At 34.7% G+C, this 20,918-nt stretch overlaps 1 protein-coding gene across 1 annotated transcript; it reads left to right on the top strand.

The window, feature by feature from the left end:
* The first annotated feature begins 5,040 nt into the window (after positions 1 to 5,040).
* On the top strand, positions 5,041 to 18,586 carry LOC133173617 (DBH-like monooxygenase protein 1). Its single transcript, XM_061308596.1, has 11 exons — positions 5,041 to 5,097; positions 7,777 to 7,923; positions 8,228 to 8,662; positions 8,794 to 8,940; positions 9,113 to 9,283; positions 11,096 to 11,272; positions 11,532 to 11,634; positions 13,735 to 13,901; positions 14,064 to 14,246; positions 18,129 to 18,383; positions 18,506 to 18,586. The coding sequence occupies exons 1-11, from the start codon at positions 5,041 to 5,043 to the stop codon at positions 18,584 to 18,586; spliced, it is 1,923 nt and encodes a 640-aa protein (XP_061164580.1).
* Positions 18,587 to 20,918: the final 2,332 nt, after the last annotated feature.

Raw genomic sequence — 20,918 nt, 5'->3', positions numbered from 1 at the left:
ACTCGGCACTCAGGGCAATTGAGCGGTGAGGAATCTTTTTCTTGCCGAGACCTACTGCGACACAGGACCTCGGTTTATACGGTCTCATCCGAAGGACCGGTCTCCACGTCCCGTAGTTGGATTCGAACCCGCGACGTAAGGATCATCTCCTTACTCCGCGACTCTGGAGCAGACGCTCTAACCACTGAGCCACGCGGGCTTAATTATTGAAGGAAGAAGGATAGATGGTTTTTATATTGCCCCTTAATCGCTTAATGCGAGATTTTACCACCCATTTGATACTTTTAATCCATTCTGACAAAGTGTCAAGGTCTTCTTTTTCATGTATGGCCCATCGCCTGGCGTAATCTTCCCCAGAATTCATAATATTTAAGAAATTATTACGCCAGTTGAAAGGCGTTCCCTAAAATTTGGCCCTTTTAAAATAAGTAATTTAAAAGTCCTCATTATTAATTCTTTTAAAGTAACCAGTAACGACGTGTCCAGCAGGACTATAGTCGTAGGGTGAAGAAGAATATGAACACGTTGGAGGATTATGTTTAAAATGTTCGACTTCAAGGCTCTGTAGAGTTGTTTTGTAATTAAAACACAGAGTAAAGTTTGGTGCGAATGTGATGAAGACCTAACTATTTATTTACATGAGGTAGTAGTGAAGCAAAGGAGAAATCGTGTATAATAGGTTTATTGTAAGATCACTACGCTTTCGTCTCTGTGTATTGTTAAAAAGTCCAGCCACATTCACATTGCTACACTGTGGACTTGAAATATTCCGAACACTATCGACATTGTCTTTTCTATCATATAGAAATGCCTAGCTGCGGATCTGTAGCATTATGGTTTTATATATTAATCTTCGACCATAGTGGTACAGATCCCGTAATGCAAATATGGTGCAATTTATGGAAATTCTCGGTTGTGGAGAATTTCTCCATTTTCCAGCGTCGGTCAATCAACTATGTATTTCACTCCCTAATTTTAGACATACTCTTTAACCAACCTGATATTTTATCCACCTCCCAACCCTTTACAGTCGTCTCTACAGACCAATAAACTCGCTAGTTTTGAATTTTTTGCCATCCGACATGCAAAAAAATCAAAACAAGCGAGTTTATTGGTCTGTAGCGACGACACACTCCGAATGGGAAACAGCTCAGCAGCTGTGGTTTCTATTTAATCCGCTCCCTTCAAGTAAATGTTTGGCCACTAAATATCTGGGCACCCCAAAAAGTTTATCTGATACAAAAAAATTATACAAACTTTTAATACTTGATATCATACCCAGTATCAGCTTTCTTAGAGGCCTGCTGTCTCCCTATGGAAGAAAACTTGGGGCTGAAATCTTTCTGATCGGAAGGTCGTGTGTTCGAATCACGGCCGCAACTGACCTAGGTCGATAAAAAATAGTTAGCAACTGTTCCTTCGCCACGAACTTTGAGGTGAAAGTTGCGGGTCCTTCGGATGAAACCTTAAAAACCAAGGCCCCGTGTCTCGGTAGTCGTAGGAACGATAAAGAATTCTCACTGCTCAATGGCCCTAAGTGCCGAGCAAAGGTCTAAATTTGAAGCCCTTCACCGGTATATGGTGACGTGTATATATGAGTGAAAAATTCTCGACCGGGACGTAAAACAACATGCAATCAATCAATCATTTCAAACCCAACATGTTGTCATATCTGAAAGTCCCAACCTCATCATGTTAAAATTCCCACTTCACTCTGACTAATTAGCATATAGCCACCTATACGTATTTCATGGACGCAGTTTACAATGACGTAAAATGAACACAGATGCAACCTCTAAGGACCAACGGTATGGTCTTGGAAACTACGTGCACTCCTAAATTTTACATGTTCAAAATAAGCATATATAAATATATATATTCTACCTTCTATCCATCACGTAGCAAGGACTTTTTAAAGATAGTAACGGCGGTATTGACACGATATAGTAGGTATATGTAACCGATACTTCGTGTGGATTTCGTCGTCGCTCTGCAGCAGCAGGGACTAGAGTACTTCAGTGACACTTGATCGTTGCTATGTAAATCAAGTAATCACTTCATCCTCCTAAGGCTTATGGTATGATCATGTTAAGTGCATGAAGGTTATAAATTAAAGTTGATATTAAGTTGCCGGGTAGTTTACAAGGTTAATGGTTTATACATGTGCATACTATAAATCACTTTTTATTCGCTAGAACTTTATTCTCACGTAATTACGGGAGATAATCTACTCGCAAAAATTTTATTCTCGAGTATATTTGTTTTGTTTAGGTTTATAAGCAACAGAAATCCCAATCGCGAAAATTTTGTCTCGCTAATAAATACTAAATAGCTATCTCGCGAAAATAAGGTGTCGCGGAAGTATGGTGATCTGCAGTATTTGTACCAATTTGTCGTCCTTGACATTGGGTCCTAGTGGTGATGGCGGTGATTGTCCCAATAAAACTGTTATTTTTGGTTTGGGAGGCATAATATTTATCACCTTGATACTTTCAGACCGAATGAAAAAAAAAACCTAAGGTGGGCCAAGTAATTATATCCGTGGTAATCCTTTATGACGCAGAGATTGCGTATAGTAAACATCGAGCTGAATGGAGGATATGTCAAATCCATAGCCATTTTTACCTGTTAGGTCTGTCTGTTTTGGGAGCTTGGTGCTTCTTCTCCATAGTTCTGATTTGATATCCTTTCATGCCATCTTACTCTGAAAATTTGACAGAGACACTTGTTAGGGAGCACATGGGGGTTGTTCTCTGTACTGAATGTTTCCAAGTTTCTGACCCATAAAGAACTGATTTTACATTTTTCTCAAACAATGTTTCTTTTCTTTCGGATTTCTCTTACGTACGTGTTAAAGTCCAGACTTTCCAGAATCAAGTGACAAATCTGTTGATTTGAATCGAGAATGTGGTAAATTGCGGGATTCAATTTCAATTTCAAAGTTTTAAAAATGCACTAGTCACTGCTAGTAAAATTCTTTGACTAGGCCTAAAGAGCTTTTAAATAGAGCACCAAATAGTCACATTTTGTAATTTTGAAACTATTTCCTTCAACTAATAATTAAAAGAAATGGATTTGTGACTAAAACTTAAAAATAATCTTTTTGATGGTTGCGGTATTATGCTGTAAAAATCTCTACCAAATAAATTCAATACAGTTCAATAAAAGTTGAACGTAGGTATCTCGTACATCAATACCTCGAATACAATGAATACTATGTCGAAGTCATTTGGAAGTCCCAACCACTTTTCCCTGATGTATTAATTTTATCCTCAAAATCTTGAAGCCTTGGTTATCTCACAATGTTTTCTCGGTCACATCGAGTTCGAGATAAAGAGGTTTTACTGTATTTACATGACTGTAAAAGTCAGGTATAACTCAAGTTTTATGGTAACAAAGAGGTAAATAAGATACCTTTCATATATGCAATCAATAAACGGAAATCTTCCACTCCCTAAAAAAAGCAGAACACCATAAACACCTAAACCGATATAATACACATTTTAATAAACGTATAAAACGATACGGTAAACACAAACGAAATATACATAATAATATGATAGGGTATAGGCAAGTACAGTTTGATAGTATTGTTAAAAGTAACTTTTCAGATATGTTTATGTTTATTTAATTTCTAAAAGCCCAAAATGTCCGTAATCTAATTAAAAGTATGCTGAATTTCCTCTTTGACAACATTTATGTTGTCTTCGGAGACCAGGTCTTCCAACAAACTGTTGGAATTTTGATAGGCACTAGTTGTGCCCCTTTACTAGCCGACTTGTTTTTATATTCCTATGAGGCAGAAACGTCTACCTGAGAAGAAGAAAACATCTGCTTTGCCTTCAACTCGACATTCAGATAAATCGACATTTTATCCATTAACAATAGTCACTTCCATTCATATGTCAACTCGATATATGCCAGTGAAATTTAAATAAATAACACCACAGAGTCTGCCACATCTGTTTCATATTTGGATGTTTTACTGACTATAAGGGCCAACAAAAAACGTAATTGTATAACAAACGAGATTACTTCACCTTTTCCATTGTCAACTTTTCTTATTTATGTAGTAACATTCCGTTATCACCTGCATATGGTGTTTGCTTCTCCCAACTTATTAGATACTCAGACCATGCTCTAAGTACGTTCAATTTTTAAACCGAGTCTACTAAGTCGTAGAAAGGCTACTGAGAGATAAGTTGATATTGCAGGGATTTCAATAACCTCTTATAACAATTAACATCATCATAAATTCTATGGTCATTATAATGATAATTTTTACAAATGTAACCTATCACTGGGTGGGTCATATTTTGGCTGACGTGTTTCATCCCAATTGTTAGGGCTTACTTTTTAAAATAAATTTGACTAGGAATATTCCGTCTACTTGATCAATATATAGGGCTCAAGGCGGGTGTGACCGGTCAACAGGGCATGATTACTCTTCCTAGGCTCCTGAACCTACCTCTGGAATTTGCTGGGGTCCGTGTTTTGTGCCCTGTTTACAGATTTGTAGTGCTTAAAAAGAAAAAAAAGCATTGACTTTTACACACATTATGTAAAAAAAAAAGAAAAACACAGTGACTTTTACACTTCATGTAAAAAAAGTCAAGTACGTGTACATAGTACTTTAGATAAAAAGCACCATCGATTCTTTTCTCTCCAATACAGCCTGTGTTTTAGAATACCATCAGGTGTATAATCAAATCGGTTATCATTGAAAATTACCATTAAAGTAGGGCATTGGACTAGAAATCTTTATAAATTAAAGCGTTTTGTTAAAAGATATTCTTCTAAGACTGAAATTAAAGGATGAAAATAGCGCAAATCATTGCCACTTTTTGGTACCTAGAAATTTTAGTGAGTTCTATACTCGCTGTACCGATATCCCCTTCAGAAAAATTCACTCACCACGATGTCTTAGATGCGAATGGAAATTTTCACTTATTTTGGAAATACAATTCAACTCATGTTACCTTTGAAGCCCATGTAAAAACACGTGGCTACATCGGGTTCGGACTTTCTCCGACAGGGAACATGTTCCCGGCAGATGTTGTTGTCGGATGGGTTAAACAGGGTCGGATATTTTTCCAGGTAGGAATTCCGTTTCCATCTTTAATTCTAAGAAATGTATGAACTTGCATGATCAAATATAATTTTCTTATTCCTTCGTCTTTTGAAAAGTGTGTTTAGCTTTATTTTCGAGAAAATCGTGAAACTCTGGAATTTATTTCACTTGTGGGTTAGGTTTTTTATTTAATTTTGACGAGTGCAAATTATGAGTGAAAATATAAAAAAAAATCCTGTCTCTCGAGTGAAAAAAATTCCATACTCAACTTCTAAACATTGAATTTTCTGTTTATTACATTTACTTTGATTTTCCCTTGCCTCTGCAGGCCTTGACACGTGGCACCATTTAACATCCAATCCGACGGTCTTAAGGTCAAGATCTAGTAAATGAAAAGAGCCTACAGATTTCTCAAACTTGAGAAATAAATTCCTTTTATGATGCTCTATAACTATAGCTCGGTCAAATAAGGTGTATCGGGGCATAATTTGTAGGAAAACAAGACGAAAAATCATTTTGTAAACCGTCATTTTCAATGAAAAATTAAGAAAGCCAGTCATGAATATGGGAGTTTTTTCCATATCAGACAAAGGAAATGTATCCAGATTGCCTACAGTCTCTCAGAAAACGGTAATTTGTATGTTCTTAGCCTCTTCTTTAAAATAATGTAAAATTGAATATAGGTATCGGGATTACTTTTCACATGATTTCAAATTGAATGCCATGAAAATACTTTATTTTCTTCATAATTCTATTTGAGCTGTAAAGTACGGGAAAAGGAAAGTTTAAATTGTTTATGACGTCATAATGGATCTAGCACCAAAAAGACAGTGTCGTGGGCTGTGTCGTCATAGTTGAGCTGTTGAGACGTCATAGCTAAGCGATTGTGAGGTTAAAAATCGTAAGCATAGATTTTAAAACAACAATTTCGACAAACTTTGGCAGTTTTAGTCCCTGTCAGAATAGTTTATTACTCTCGTTATCTTATAATAGCCAGGGAGTATTTTTCACAACAGCCTTCCTGAAAGGAAGGAAAATCTAGGTTTTGCTGTAGTTTTGATATTTGTTCACACTGTGAAGAAATATACCTGATATTCTCACACTGGCTGTGAAAAAGAAATATAACTTTTATTCAATAATGAAATAACATTTTTTCACTGTTAAAAAATGTAATAAAACATAAGTAGACAGAAAACAAGTTACATGTAATTCATTAAAATGTGCTATATATTCCAATAAGAAATGTCAAACAGATATTTGAATAAAGTTTTTCATTTGAATCTTTTTAAGTATATATATTTTTTTTAGATGTGACATTATCTAATTATGATGTAGGTCAAATTAATTTAGGACTTTTATCAATTTACATTTTATTTCATTCCATATAAGCATTGTAATTTAAATGTTAATTATATATAAGGTGCAACTGGAAAACTTTATCAATAAAATGATAGAATGGAAAATATAAGATAATTTTTTTTCATGTTGAGGAGAAGAGTATACACTGATTTTTGCTCATTCTTAAGATATTTTTAGTGTGATCATTTTTTACTACATAAACAATGATAAACACCGATTTGCTTCATATTATTTCACGCAAAATTAATTTTATTTTGGTTGAATCTTTAATTTTCGCGTGCGTGACAAAAAAGTAATATACTGTAAAAAGGGAGATAACCTAGAAAACTATTTCTTTTTTTTGTACTACTGGTCTTGAGACTAGGAGAGCTTATAAGATAGTAAGGTGTCTGTCGTCCGTCCGTCTAACTGTCTGTCTAGTTGTCTGTTCGTTTGTAAAAACTTTTTTTCCCCAAAATACTACTCCTCCTACAGTTTTGATCCAATTTCAATAAATCTTGGTATAAAGTAGGCTACACTAAGTAAATATAATTCTTTGTATCGGTTTTTGATTTTGCCATGTTTATTAAAATAGACATTTCTGTTGGATTCTTTCTTCCTAGTTTTAGTCCGATTTCAGTATAAAGTGGGTACACTCGTAGACTACACTAAGATACATTATTCTGTCTACCGACTTTTTATTTCGATGAACAGTGTTGTCATGGTTACTAAAATAGATATTCCTCTGAAATTCTTTCAAAGGGCTACTCTAACTAAAGTTTCAGTCTGATTTTAATATAACATAGAACACAGGTAGATTACACTTTAATATATGTAATTAATACATAACTCTTTGCATCGGTTTTTAATTTTGATGAAAGGGGTTGTCATGTTTACTAAAAATAGAAATTCTGCAAAATTCTTTCAAAACGTTACCCCTATAGTTTTTGTCCAATTGCAATTAAACTTGACTCAGAAAGAGGCTAAAGCAAGGATCATTATTCTATTTTTTTGATGTTACCATTGTTTCAAGTCCAAGTGCTATCTTTCTTTACCATTGTTAAGTAAAAATCAGTAGAGCTACAGTCTCGACAGAGACTTCTGTTTGCATATTCAGTAATTCCAAATATCCATACATGACGATCGAAGTAACATAGAAGCATTTTTAAGAGAAAAATACTGTAAAATCACATATATTTTGGATCGAATTTCCATGGTTTAGGGAAAAACATTGTTTCATGGATATTTCATTTTATTTGCAAAGGGATACTGGATTTTGAAACTGTAGTGTTTCGTGGGGGACATGGAATCGTTTCTTCATCCAACGAAATCAAAAATTAACCTCCACAAAATATTCTCTTTTGAAGGATAGACACTCTACAGGGCATACCGAACCTCTAGTGGACGCGTCACAGGATTGGTTCGTTCTCCACGGAGAGGAAAATGGAATTGGAACAATTATTAAAACAATCCGGAAACTGGATACTAAGGACTCTGATGACGTCATGATTACGGTATGACAAATATCAAAGTATTCAACTATGTTTTCTTTATTCGACCGACTCGTGAAAAATATCCGAAGTATAATATTTTGCATTTTCCCTTTTTGTGAACAAAATAACTGTTTCTTGCCTTTGATAGAAATTAGAGAAAATAGTTCACTATTTAGGGGACTCAAGCCAATATTTAATTTAGGCACATATGTATCTCATTTTTTGTGTCTTTCTAGGATTGATGCCAACAGATAGCTTGTTTTACTTCATTCTGAGTACTTAAAATTTTGAGTAGGATTGAGTAAAATTGTACTCTTACTTACAGAATGGAACAATAAACGTAATATATGCTTATAGCGACTATGAGCCCCAAACCGAGGACGGGAAGTTAAGACACCATAGTCAGAGGGGATATAAAAGTTTGGTGTTATTAACAGAGTCAGATATGACGATGAACTCGCATCATCGGCCCTCAATCTCCCAGACCCCACTACCTTACATCACAAAGTCTCCGTCAACTGAAATCAATGCTCAACAATACTGTCCACTCGGCAAACCAACAGAAAAATACGAATACCAGAGCGTCATCGATTCAGATGGAAAGTACCTCTTGTTCTGGAACGTGAATAAAACTCACATTACATTTGAGACACACGTAGAAACTAAGGGTTACGTCGGATTCGGACTGTCGCATAACGGGAACATGTACCCTGCTGACGTCATTATTGGCTGGGTGAAGGATGGTGTCCCCTACTTTAAGGTAGATACAAGCTTCTGCTACAAAAGCTTTGAATTCAAAACGATAGGACTGTCAATAGTATAATATACATTATATATACAATATATAATGTAGAGAGAGAGGAGATCACAGACTAGAGAATTTTTCTTTAGGATCGCCACACTGTTGGACACTCTCCTCCTGTGGTGGACGTGTCTCAGGACTGGCATCTTCTCTACGCTAAGGAGGACAACTGTCACACTGTCCTTAAAATGACCAGAAAGTTGGATACTTGTGATAACGACGACTTCAAGATCTCGGTAAGTATGCAAGGAAAACTAATCCATGGAGTAAATAGCCTCCTCCTGTGCTTGTACAGTATTGCTTCAATTGGTTAATATTCTGCTGTAATTATTAAACAATCCAGAGGTCATCAGACTTTTTCGCCTTTATTTGCTTCAATATTTGACATTTTATCTCCTTTTTTTGCAGGACAATACCGTAAAGATAATTTATTCCTTCCATGCCGAAGACCCAGCGGATGAGTACAATATACCATATCACGGCATGACCAGGGGGACCAGGAGCCTGTTATTGTTATCTAAAATATCCCCTCCTACCATACCCAATGACTCTAAAGATATTTATATTTTAAACAGAAACGTGAGTACCAGGCACTGTCTTGCAAAATTAATAAAGGTATTGATGTCTTTTAAAGAAATTAGTCTTGCATTATGACAGGATGCAAATAGATTCTCACTGTTTCTGATACTTTTGACAGAAAGATGAGGACTAAATGTATATTTAATTTTCTTCTGCATATGTACAATTAGAACATTTGACATTGATTGTGATTGTTCGAAAAATGGATACTACATGTTTGTCTTTATTGGGTGTGTAAAAAAAAAAAAATCACTAATTGTCACTCGCCTTCACTGAAAGTGGGGATATTAATTTAGGTCTGTCCGTCCAGCGGTTCGTCCGTCTGTCATTCTTTCTGTGTGTAACACTTTCGTTTCCGGGTGATATCTCAAAAAGTCTTTGAGCTTTTGCAATTAAATTTTATATCACGACTCCCTATAGTCCAAGAAAGACCCCTACTGATTTTAAGGTCAAAGGTAAAGATCAGAACACCATACATTCTGTCTGCGTGTAACACTTTCGTTTCCGGACGATATCTCAAAAACCCTTTTGCAATGAGCTTTTGCAATGAAATTTCATATCAAACTCCCTATGAGCCAAGAAAGCCCCCTGTTGATCAAGGTCAGGAATTCACACATTCTCTCGGTGTGTAACACTTTCGTTTCCAGAAACATCTAAAAAGCCTTTGAGCTTTGCAATGAAATTTTACGTCACAACTACCTAAGGCTTTAAGACCCCTATTAATTTTGAGAACAGTTCTACTGTTAAGGCCAGAAATTCATTCATTGCAAATAACTGCTTCCAAATGATGACGTCAGCTTTTAAAGCTTTTATTTTCGAATTACTCTTATGTATCAACTCCATATCGACTAAAAATGACCACTTTTTATTTTGAGGTGAGAAGGTTAAAGGTCAAGGTAAAAAAAAAAAATCATGCATACTGTCTACGTGCAGCACTTCGTCTATGTGCGTTATCTCAAAGAAATTTTAGTTCACAAATTCCTCTTGCCTATAAAAGAACCAAAATGATTTTGAGGTTAAAAGTCAAAATCAGAAATTCAAATATTACAAAAATGGTTTCCAAGATGATGACTCAAATTTACGTTGAGCTTTTTCAATGAAATTCTATATAGTAACTCTCAATGTCTTGAGAAGTAATATTAATAGTATGAAAATTTTGTATCAAGAGCAGACACTGTACTGTCTACTAATTTGTAGTTCACGAACATTGTATACTTGATGTTTTTGTGAGTTCGCAGAACTTAGTTACATGAATATAGAAAATCTGTCAAACACATTACAGGACTCACTCCAATATCTTATTTCACTATACCTAGTGATGCTGGATTAATTGATGTCTTAAAGAGAAATATTTAATCATACTATAGATATAGATTCTAAGGAATCGACATCTTTACAGAAACTTGGATATTTTATCCACATCATACAGTATGTGATGTTTCATATATAGATGTATGGAGCAGAATTATTTGTTTATTGTGCAATAAGTCAGGAATTTCTGATTGGCGTTATTTCTAGTCATGTTTCATATTCCCGCATAACATAATTTCTTATATATAAAAAAAATAAATATATGAATTGTTTTAGACGAAATACCTTAAAATATCTTTAAATTCTATTTTTCTCAGTTTTCAGTTCCCTCTAATGATACTACCTACAGTTGCAGGATTTTTGACCTGTCCACACTTGGGCGTAAACACCACATGATCAAGGTCAGGTTAAAATCTGTATCTGAATACATATCTCAGCAATTTTTGATTTCACTTACGGTTTTGATGATTTTAATATTTTTGTTGATTATTTTGACTACAGTTTGAGGTTCTGGTGGACAAGGGCCACGAAACCTTGGTACATCACGTACTGGTTCATAAATGTCCAGGGATAGATAGAAACCTCATAGATTCTCCAAACTATGTCTGCTACGACAACCCCGACCTCATGAAACGACCATGTGGACACATAATAGTGGTCTGGGCTGTAGGAGCTGAAGTATATATATATTTCGTATATAATCATATTTTGCATAATTATACTTCCTTAATTTTAGCATACATTTAGTATGATGGTACTATCAAAACCATGCTTTGAATTTAATAGATGTTAGTGTTGAATGGTTAAATTTACTTAACCGACCAGTTTATTTCTGTCCTTAAAGTATCCTACATCTATCTACTGTATATGTACATTCTTTAAGTTTGATTTTACTCAGAATTGGACAGCCATTTGGTAAGTGTTATCCTGTTTCTAGGCCTTTTATTACCCGGAGCAGGCCGGTCTACCAATTGCCGAGCCGGGGGATAATGACCTGTTTATAATGGAGACTCACTATAACAATCCACAACTCAGGAGTGGTAGGTACAAAACTCTTAAGACACACAGAATAGAGTAGATAGATACGCACACACATTGGTAACCCAGGAACTTATACTTAAATAATTGTAATGACTATAATGATCCACAAGTAAGAAATTTCAGGTAGCTTGATTTCTTTATAAACTTCTTTCCTCAGTTGATATATAAGTGAGACATATGCATGAAAAACTGTTTGTGATAAAATGAGATTTGAATACCCAGGGTATTTGAGAAATAGGATTGATTGATTGATTGATCCTATGTTGTTTTACGTCCCGTTCGAGAAATGTTCATTCATAGAGACGTCACCATATACCGGTGAAGGGCTTCAAATTTAGACCTTTACTCGCCACTCAGGGCCATTGAACAGCGAGGGATCTTTATCGTGCCAACGCCTGCTGTGACACGGGGCCTCTGTTTTTAAGGTCTCACCCGAAGGATCCGCAACTTTCACTTCAAAGTGCCGAGCGCTTGGCGAAGGAACAGTTGCTACTTATTTTTTTTATCGACTTAGGTCAGTTGCGGCCTGGGCCTGAACCCAAACCCCCCGATCACGGAGCGAGCGCTCTACCGAGAAAATAGGATTAAAAGCTGTTTTATTATACTGTGTAAAGCGTTAAATTATTTTTTTTTTAATTTTTGAAGCTCTTTTGATTAATGTCTTTCTGATTGTCTTATATTTACATAGTCAAATGTCTTTGTCGAAGATAAAACTACAAACAAGGTAATAGCTTTATTGCCACATAAACTGATTTATCAGCACGTCACAGAACTGCATGCTTTCTTGCTGTGTGTTGCTTAATAATACACTGGGCGGGGATGCTGAAATTTAATTTTATTGAATAACAATATTTTTATTGAATCAAGGATCCAGTAAAATGTAAAACTGTCTTGTTTTTTGGTTTCATGACAATGATCAATAAGTTTGCTTCCGTGATTATTTTACACATAAACGTCTTCGGCGTTGAAGCGAATTATCACGCGAGCAAACTGATTGATCACATCATAAAACCAAAAAACCAGACAGTTATTCCTTAAGGTCAAGATCTAGTAAATGAAAAGTGCCTACAGATTTCTCAAATTTGAGAAATAAATTCCTTTAATGATGCTTTATAACTTTAGCTTGGTCAAATAAAGTGTTTCGGGGCATAATTTGTAGGAAAACATCACATTTTAAACTGTCATTTTCAATGAAAAATTAAGAAAACCAGACATGAATACGGGAGTTTTTTCCATATCAGACAAAGGAAATGTATCCAGATTGCCTACACACTCTTAGAAAACGATAATTTGTATGTTCTTGGCCTTTTCTGTAAAATAATATTAAATTGAATATAGGTATCGGGATTACTTTTCACACGATTTCAGACTGAATTCCGTGTAAATACTATATTTTCTATACCGTAAAGCTGGAAATTTTTGTTGTAGATAAATTTTTAGCAAATTTGCGCATGCATTGCATTCGCAAAAATATGTTTATAAAAATAAATCAACAACAAATAATGATTTTATCTAAAGATTAATTAAAGATTACAACGTTATATATATTTTATATACATGTGTGATTTATGAAAATGCTCTGAAAACTTTTAATACTTTGGATGATTTATCTTTTCTAATATTTTTATCTGATTATTGAACGTTGGCGTAGTTTAATATTGTATGTTTATTCGTAATTTATTGTATTCACATGCGTAACTTAAAAACGTTTTAGAGAATTTTAAGAGCTTTGTATATATTTTAGTTCAAATGACGATTTGCAAAAATTTTAAACGTAAAAATTAATAAACAGACTTTTGACCCAGATTCGCAAAAATAAATCGACGTAAAAATTTCCAGATTTACGGTATAATTCTATTAGAGCCGTTAAGTACGGGAAAAAGAAAGTTAAAATTGATTATGACGTCATAATGGATCTAGCACCAAAAGGTAGTCTAAAGTCATTTACTAGATCTTGACCTTAAATACAACCTTTTCAGATTTCAAACTAGTAGAGACACAATTTCATTAAAGACTTCTTGTTTTTATCTTTTTTACCACTTTACATGAATCACCCACACATGTGATTTTTTTTCAAAGCTTCATATGATTATATCTAGACTTTGTTGATAACTCTGGCGTTCGTCTGACCGTGACCCCAACACTTCGCCGTTATGATGCTGGCATCTTGGAAATTTCTGCATTTGTTGACAAGAGTCAAGTCATTCCACCCCATCAACCCAAATTTGTCACAACAGGGTTCTGTCCTCAAGCATGTATGCACGAGGTAGAATTTTCTAATTTTACTTAAAAACGTAGAAGATCCATGATTTTGAACAAATACAAATATTCGAGGCAAACACTTCAATTAAAAATGGAATACACTTGAAGTCTTCTTGCAAAGGTCAGCAGTATGGTTATGTTTACATTTGTTCTTATCTTTTACCAGGGTTTACGCAGAGAACCAAATGGCGTTCAGGTCTTCGCTGTACAACAGCACGCCCACCTCCTGGCAAGGGGTATTCGAACCCGACTGATTAGAAAAGGAGTAGAGCAGGAACCGTTGGCAGACGACGCACATTACGACTTCAATTATCAGGACTTCCGACGAGTCAACAGAACGCTAAAAGATGTAAGATTATAGGAATCAGCATTTTGTTATTTGCATAGAATTGGTTGCATACGTTAAGATTTGCATGTCGAATCAAACATTTCGGGAAAGAATATGGACGCGAATAGACAACTGTTCACAATTTGTTAAAAATTTGCTTTACATGCTCTCAAAACATATTGTTATACCTTATTTATTTCAATAAAAATTGCTTCCTTTTTTTCAGGGTGACAGTGCAATTGTTGAATGTACATTGAATTCAATGGAAAGAAAGAACGTTACCTTTGTTAGTACATCTGATTTAAAACTAGGTTATTCATCAACGATCCTTAATGTTGTAGCATGTCATTGCTGCTTTATTTTGAAATACCAATTAAGTCTAAGAAAAATTATTTTGAAGTTCATTGAATATATTCACTGTAACTGTGCTAATTAACATATTCTTTGCCACCATGAAGATATAAATGACAGACGACATGACTTGGTCTCCTAATCCTTAAAAAAGGAAGGATAAACAGGCTTCTAGTTGGTGTATAGAAGGGAAACCGAGCGCATCATTGCGGTGGCAGAGAAGTGTGGTTAAGACCAATATTCAAGTTGATAGTGGGTTATTTGATTGCATTTGCAATTGACCAATTTAAAAACTAATAATTTAATTTGAAGATATTTTAAAAATTTAAGATCAGTAGTATGTTTCTGAAAATTGTTGCTTGCATTTTTAAGTTGGAACTCCAAATAAGTATGTTCATTGTATCTTCCTGAGATAACAGGTAAATAAGTCTTGTTAAGTGCCCATGGTTGGACAAATAAAAAAAGTGGAAAATCAATATGAAGAGCGTCCTCTTGATACATCAAACATTAAAGTTGGGATCAGGTACCACTGTGGATAAAGCATCCCCTGTCGACCGCTCACACCCGCCTTGAACTTTTTATCTTGATCAGGTTATTGGAGTAATCCGTAGACAAATAAGTCAATTTGTATTAGAATCATTTAGTCCACATTCGACATAACGACAGAATTCATTTTCAAACCATAGAGTTTGCGAAATGTTGCGAAACGAGATGTGGATACTATTGTAACGTCAACCTATTTTTCGACAGTCTTCTTCGATTTAGAAATTGATCGTACGTAGAACATGCTCCTGCATACTGGATCCACTGGGAGACATAAAAACCATGCATGGGTGAAACTGAAATGAAATATGAAGATAACGAACAAAAATCAAGCTCAAACGTCCAATGGAACAATACAAATTGGGGGCAGAGAAACACGGACCTTTAAAAACATTATAAGTGGGATCAGGTGCCTTGGAAGAGTAAGCATCCCCTGTTGAACAGTCACCGACGCCATGTACTTCTTGTAATGATTGAGTAAACGATAAATCTTTAAGTTATAGAGGTGAATGGTTGTATAAAGTGTAGAAAAGTCGCAAGTCGTTGGTTTTGGTAAAATTTTGTCATTTCAAAGTTCCTTGGAGGGTTTAAGTATCCACATCTACTTTACACTACTTCTAATTACTAGACAAGGGAGTTTCAATAGAAAAACTGAAGTCGTAAAGTAAGCACTCTACTGATAAATATGTTAATGCTACAGGGCTTTCAACCATCTCATTTAAAGTCAGCTTTTTGCCAATTCTATTGTTGTTATTATGAACTTGTTTGCAAATGCAATTTATCTTTTGGTCGTTTTTGATTGAATGTTTCAGACAAATTGTTAGGCTGTTGTATTTATATGTTTCATAAAAAGTTGTGTATACTAATTTTGACTACCGATTACCCAGTTTACTTGATCAATGCAGAGGGCTCACAGCGGATGTGAACTGTCAACAGAGGGGTGCTATCTCCTCCTTGGCACCTGATCCCACTTCTGATGTTTCCAGCTGTAGTGTTTTTTTGTCCACTTCAAAATATGTATTGTTTGAAGACTCTCTGAGAAAATTACTGTTCGTTATCATAGCCTCTTTCATTGTTCTTTTGTCTTAAATGTTTTTCTCCAGTAAAAACCCAATTATAACAGATGTGCCAGCCTTAATTATGTTTGTATAGTTGAGCAAGATAAAGCGAGAAAACGTGTGAATAAAAATAAATATTGCTAATTGATAAATAGTAGGCGATGTGCTAGTAAAAGCATGATTAAAAGTAATGGTGAGAGACTTCTATTCATGTCTTTTTTAAAATAGATTTTCTTTCAAAGAATGCAAAATCAGTTTAGCTTATAATGGGTCCAATAAATACCCATGGAAATTCCAGCAGACTGTTGGAAGACTTGAACCTGGTCTAGATAAATATTGTCAGTCGCGAACACAAGCATATTTTAATTTTTTGTATTTCAAATTTTCTCAAAGTTCTTTGCAAATGTTTTAGTATCCAAATTTTGTATTACACAACCTCTTTCATATATTGTTGTATAAAGCATCTGAATTTTCTTCTTCACTGCTGTTAATATTTTTTTTTGGGGGGGGGGGGGGGTTAATTTAAAAAATGGCTTGGTAGAACATCTACTAAATCCTGTTATGTAACTTTATAGGGATTTGTTGTTGTTGAAGTTTTAATATCCAATATAGGAATGTATTCAAATTCAGTTTATTTTTGGAAATACCGAAAGTTTCGGGTAGACTTTACTTTACCGGTCCCCAGATCCGCAAGATCCGCGCTAATTGCAATATGACGTAAGATTTACGTCACTCAACTGATTAAGGTTAGTTTTGCACAGTTTTCGACTGGTTAGGGTTAGTCTTGCACCCACCTTAAAGATTAGGGTTAGTCCTTGCATAAGTTTTCGACTGATTAGGGTTAGTCTCGCATCCATCCGAGAGATTAGGGTTAGTCCTCGCACATGGGTTAGTCTAGCATCCGCCTGGGAGATTTGGGTTAGTCCTCGCATATCATCCGAGAGATTAGGGTTAGTGTCTTGGTTTTTACATTAATTAAGAAATTCAGTTGCATCTGTATTTTTTGCAAGATCTTAATTCAGCTTCAACAACAACTCGTTGGTTTATTTACGTGAAAAAAAATGGCTAAGTACGAAAGAAACGGCACTAGGCATGCGCCGCACGCGCTTCGTTGACAATTATTTTTTGTCTCCTTTTCACTGAATAAACAATATTTATTACTTTTTTTCAGAAAAGAAGGTTAAAAACTTAGTTTAAAAACGAAGTTTTAAACTAAACTTTTAACCGTAGAATTCGATTTTGGGGTCAGAAAGGTTAAAACCTCATACTTTTAATTTTTTTCTCATATTTATTGAAGTCGCCTACGGCGACGCTATATTTTAGCGCGTTTTTTCTGAGGACCGGTAAAGTAAAGTCGTTCAAAAGTTTCTTAAACTGACAAATGATTTTCAAGAATCTCTTCCTTTGAAAGGATCGAACTATGAATAAAGATTATATTACAACTTTAAGAATAAAAGTTTCTCTAAAATACAATTAATCTCAAAAACTAATAGAGCATTGTACCATATTTTGTCAGCTGGAGTCATTGTATACTGATCTTGTCATTTATCTAATCGTCAATCTTTTCTGAATTACTGGAAATAAAGAAAGGTTGAGAACATATTATCATTAAATTACGAACACCATCTGACGTGAAAGTCAAAATACACTGACCATAAATATGGACAATTGCAAGAAATCACCTGAGTATTAAGCGTATTGATGATTTGATTTTGGAATTGCACATTCGTTTATAAATCTTTGCTATCAGATTAAAAATAACCTTGATTTATGATTTGAATTTATTAACACACTGTTCACCTCATTCACTACATGTTGTAATTTTTTCTTTGTTTTGATGATTCAAACTTGGATAAAAGATATAACCTTTGGATGAATAATTTTGAAAATTAAAGTCAAAACTTTCTTTTTGTACAGGATGGAGACATTTGAAATTCTTTTCTTCTTTAAGGGAGGATTTTCCACGACAGAAGAGATGTGTGTTTCCTTCCTGTTCCACTATCCCCGGATAAACGCGATGAACTGTATCAGTAAGCCCCTGTATGATCACCTTCAAACAGACTCCGACCCAAAGCAAATGTATAGGGCGGATCTTACCGATATGTTTTTACATATGGACTGGAAAAACTCAACTGTTGTCAATCAGTTTCATGAGAGTCTTGCATCATCTACGTATTTCATGCTTTGTGGCTCAATTTTTCACCAAGTAAGTCTCGGAGAAATAATACATTCGCACGAAAAAAAAATTTTCAGAGATAATTTATAAAAATGTCTTCTTTATATGGTCGATTTCTGTTTTATGAGAGATTCAAACTTTTTTGCTTCTAGTACCGATCCAACTTCACCAATGCCCACAACGAATATCCCAGAGTTCGATACATGGCGCCCGGAGATGAGTGCAGAACTTAAAGCTTAAACTTATCATCAAAGTGAAAAAAATCTTATAAAAATACTGTGTTCTTAATAAATCTGCTCAAATATATATAATTTTTTTTTTTATATATTTCGTAAAAGCAAAACGTATTAAATACATTTTCACCGTCACTTTCACTCAGTTGGTAGAAAGCTTGCTCCGTGATCGGATGGTCGTGGGTTCAGGCCCTGGCCGCGACTGACCTATAAGTTGATAAAAGCAACTGTTCCTTCGCCAAGCACTCGGCACTTTGAAGTGTAAGTTGAGGATCTTTCTAATGAGACCTTAAAATCGGAGTCCCTGTGTGTCACGGCAAGTGTTGGCACGATAAAGAATGGCCCTGAGTGCCGAGTAAAGGTCTAAATTTGAAGCCCTTCACCTGTATACATGTATGGTGACGTCTCTACATTGAGTGAAAAATTCTCGAATTAGACGTTTAACAATATACAATCAATCATGAAATACCTTTTCTCAGGGATGGGGTCAATTATATAGAAAAGTAATTAATTAAATTATAATTACTTGCCCAAAACTTTCAATTACATTACCATTACCATTACAAGGATTTTTGAAATATAATTGATTAAATTACAATTACTTTGCAAATGTAATTAATTAAATTACAAATTACATTTAGGAACTTATAAAAGGAAGTCATGAACGGTCCTTTATATTTATATTAGATTCAGTTATTTATTTTTCTTTTTTACAATAACATTGTTTAAATGTTAATGAAATTCTTAGATATTGTGTCGCCTAACTTACATCTATCGGTTTTAAAGATTTTCCTGCAACAATGAAGAGATTTCCGGGGCATTTGTGACAGGAATACATAGATACTGCATGACTAATGCTAATAGCAAATTTACTCATGTTTTACCTTAAATCGTGTTACATTATAAAGCTTTCTGATATATTTATGCAAAACAATGGATGCATATTGTCTTGATGTTTCTTTTTTTCACCATTCTAAACAATATCTCAGAATGTTGGTATTTGACATATTGTGTTCAAACTACCATAAATAAAGTCAACATGTGTATAAAACTATCAATAGGTAAAATCAAATAATTAATATATCTGCGTCCTGAGATTTTCACTACTTTTTAGTACATTTTTCATCAATATACATATAGCAAATTTCAGATATATGCTCAAATAACAAAAAATACGAGATTTCATGTTATGTGTGGTATCACCTTACGGCGCACGGATGATAACATCAAAGTGTCTAAAGCACCGTGACGTTCCCTCTTTGCTAAAAAAAGTTGCATAAGCCCCACTTAAATTCGGGAATTTCATTGATGCATACACTTTAGTTTCTCTTTATTCGTCCATAAACAGTCGAGAAACCAATTTCGCACACACATTGGACCTTTTGAAGATTTATTAGTTAGTTATGTACAGTACTCTCACTACCATTCAACTAAATGGGCTATCTTATGTCGACGATCTATACAGTGACAGCGTATTTCGGTATTGCCAGTAGCTGTTTGTCCGTATGGTTTGTTCTACCCGGGGACTCGGTCAAAAAAAAAAAAAAAAAAAAATTAAGATGCACTTCAATATGATGATAAACATTTGCTGAAAAGTTCAGCTTAGTGCGCCTATTACGTTTTCAATAAAAACGCTTTGTGTCCACAATTTTACAGGACAACCCTCGTACACAATCTCAGTTGTGTCCTTTACGATCTATTGAAAATTAGTTTTCTTTTTAATAAAAATCATAAATATGTATGTATGCTGTATTCACGCCTGCTACCTTGGTCTGGTTTTTCTTTACTTCCTACAACTTGAAATTCCAGAATCGAGAACCAAATGTTTAGTTTCTTGTGCTTAATATTGACACTGGTCGTATAGGCGATTGTTTATCAGATTTAATAGGACAGCATTCAACTGATTTACTTTTTCTGAAGTTTAGCAAAACCAGGTTTCCAGAACGTAATAACTGCATACGTTGTATATGATGTTATAGAAATATTTCATTAATGTCATTTTCACTATAGGCGCAATACAGTACGTCACTCTGATTCTATCGAAACCAGGGAGAGAAATTAGAATTCACGCCATTGTGTTAAAAATCGGCACACTCTTTCATACTGGTATGACCTATTAGAAGACTGATAAGAAATGGGACATTTTTTGGTCGACAAGGCTTCTACCCACTTTGTTGGCATAAAAATGGGTTTCAACTTTTATTTCCGAATAAGAATTTTCCCATTGCTTCGAACAAAAAAAAAAGAAAGTTGAATCATTAACATGTTTCAAATCGCTCTATGTCAGTGTACAGACAGCATGTAAAAAATAAGATTATCAGTCATATGATAA

This window comes from Saccostrea echinata, unplaced genomic scaffold (genome assembly GCF_033153115.1).
Source record: "Saccostrea echinata isolate AGI-Se365-2 ecotype Australia unplaced genomic scaffold, CSIRO_AGI_Sech_v1 ptg000056l, whole genome shotgun sequence".
Taxonomy (NCBI): Eukaryota; Metazoa; Mollusca; class Bivalvia; order Ostreida; family Ostreidae; genus Saccostrea; species Saccostrea echinata.
The sequence above is the reverse complement of the archived record's forward strand: the minus strand, read 5'-3'. Positions and strand labels throughout refer to the sequence as shown.

What these genes read in the sequence shown, in the direction of transcription:
- LOC133173617 (XM_061308596.1), top strand. Translation starts at nt 5,041, where the DNA reads ATGTTCCCGGCAGATGTTGTTGTCGGATGGGTTAAACAGGGTCGGATA. An exon ending in CTGATGACGTCATGATTACG is followed by an intron (nt 7,924 to 8,227) that starts GTATGACAAATA and finishes TCTTACTTACAG; the next exon opens with AATGGAACAATAAACGTAAT. An exon ending in ACGACGACTTCAAGATCTCG is followed by an intron (nt 8,941 to 9,112) that starts GTAAGTATGCAA and finishes CTTTTTTTGCAG; the next exon opens with GACAATACCGTAAAGATAAT.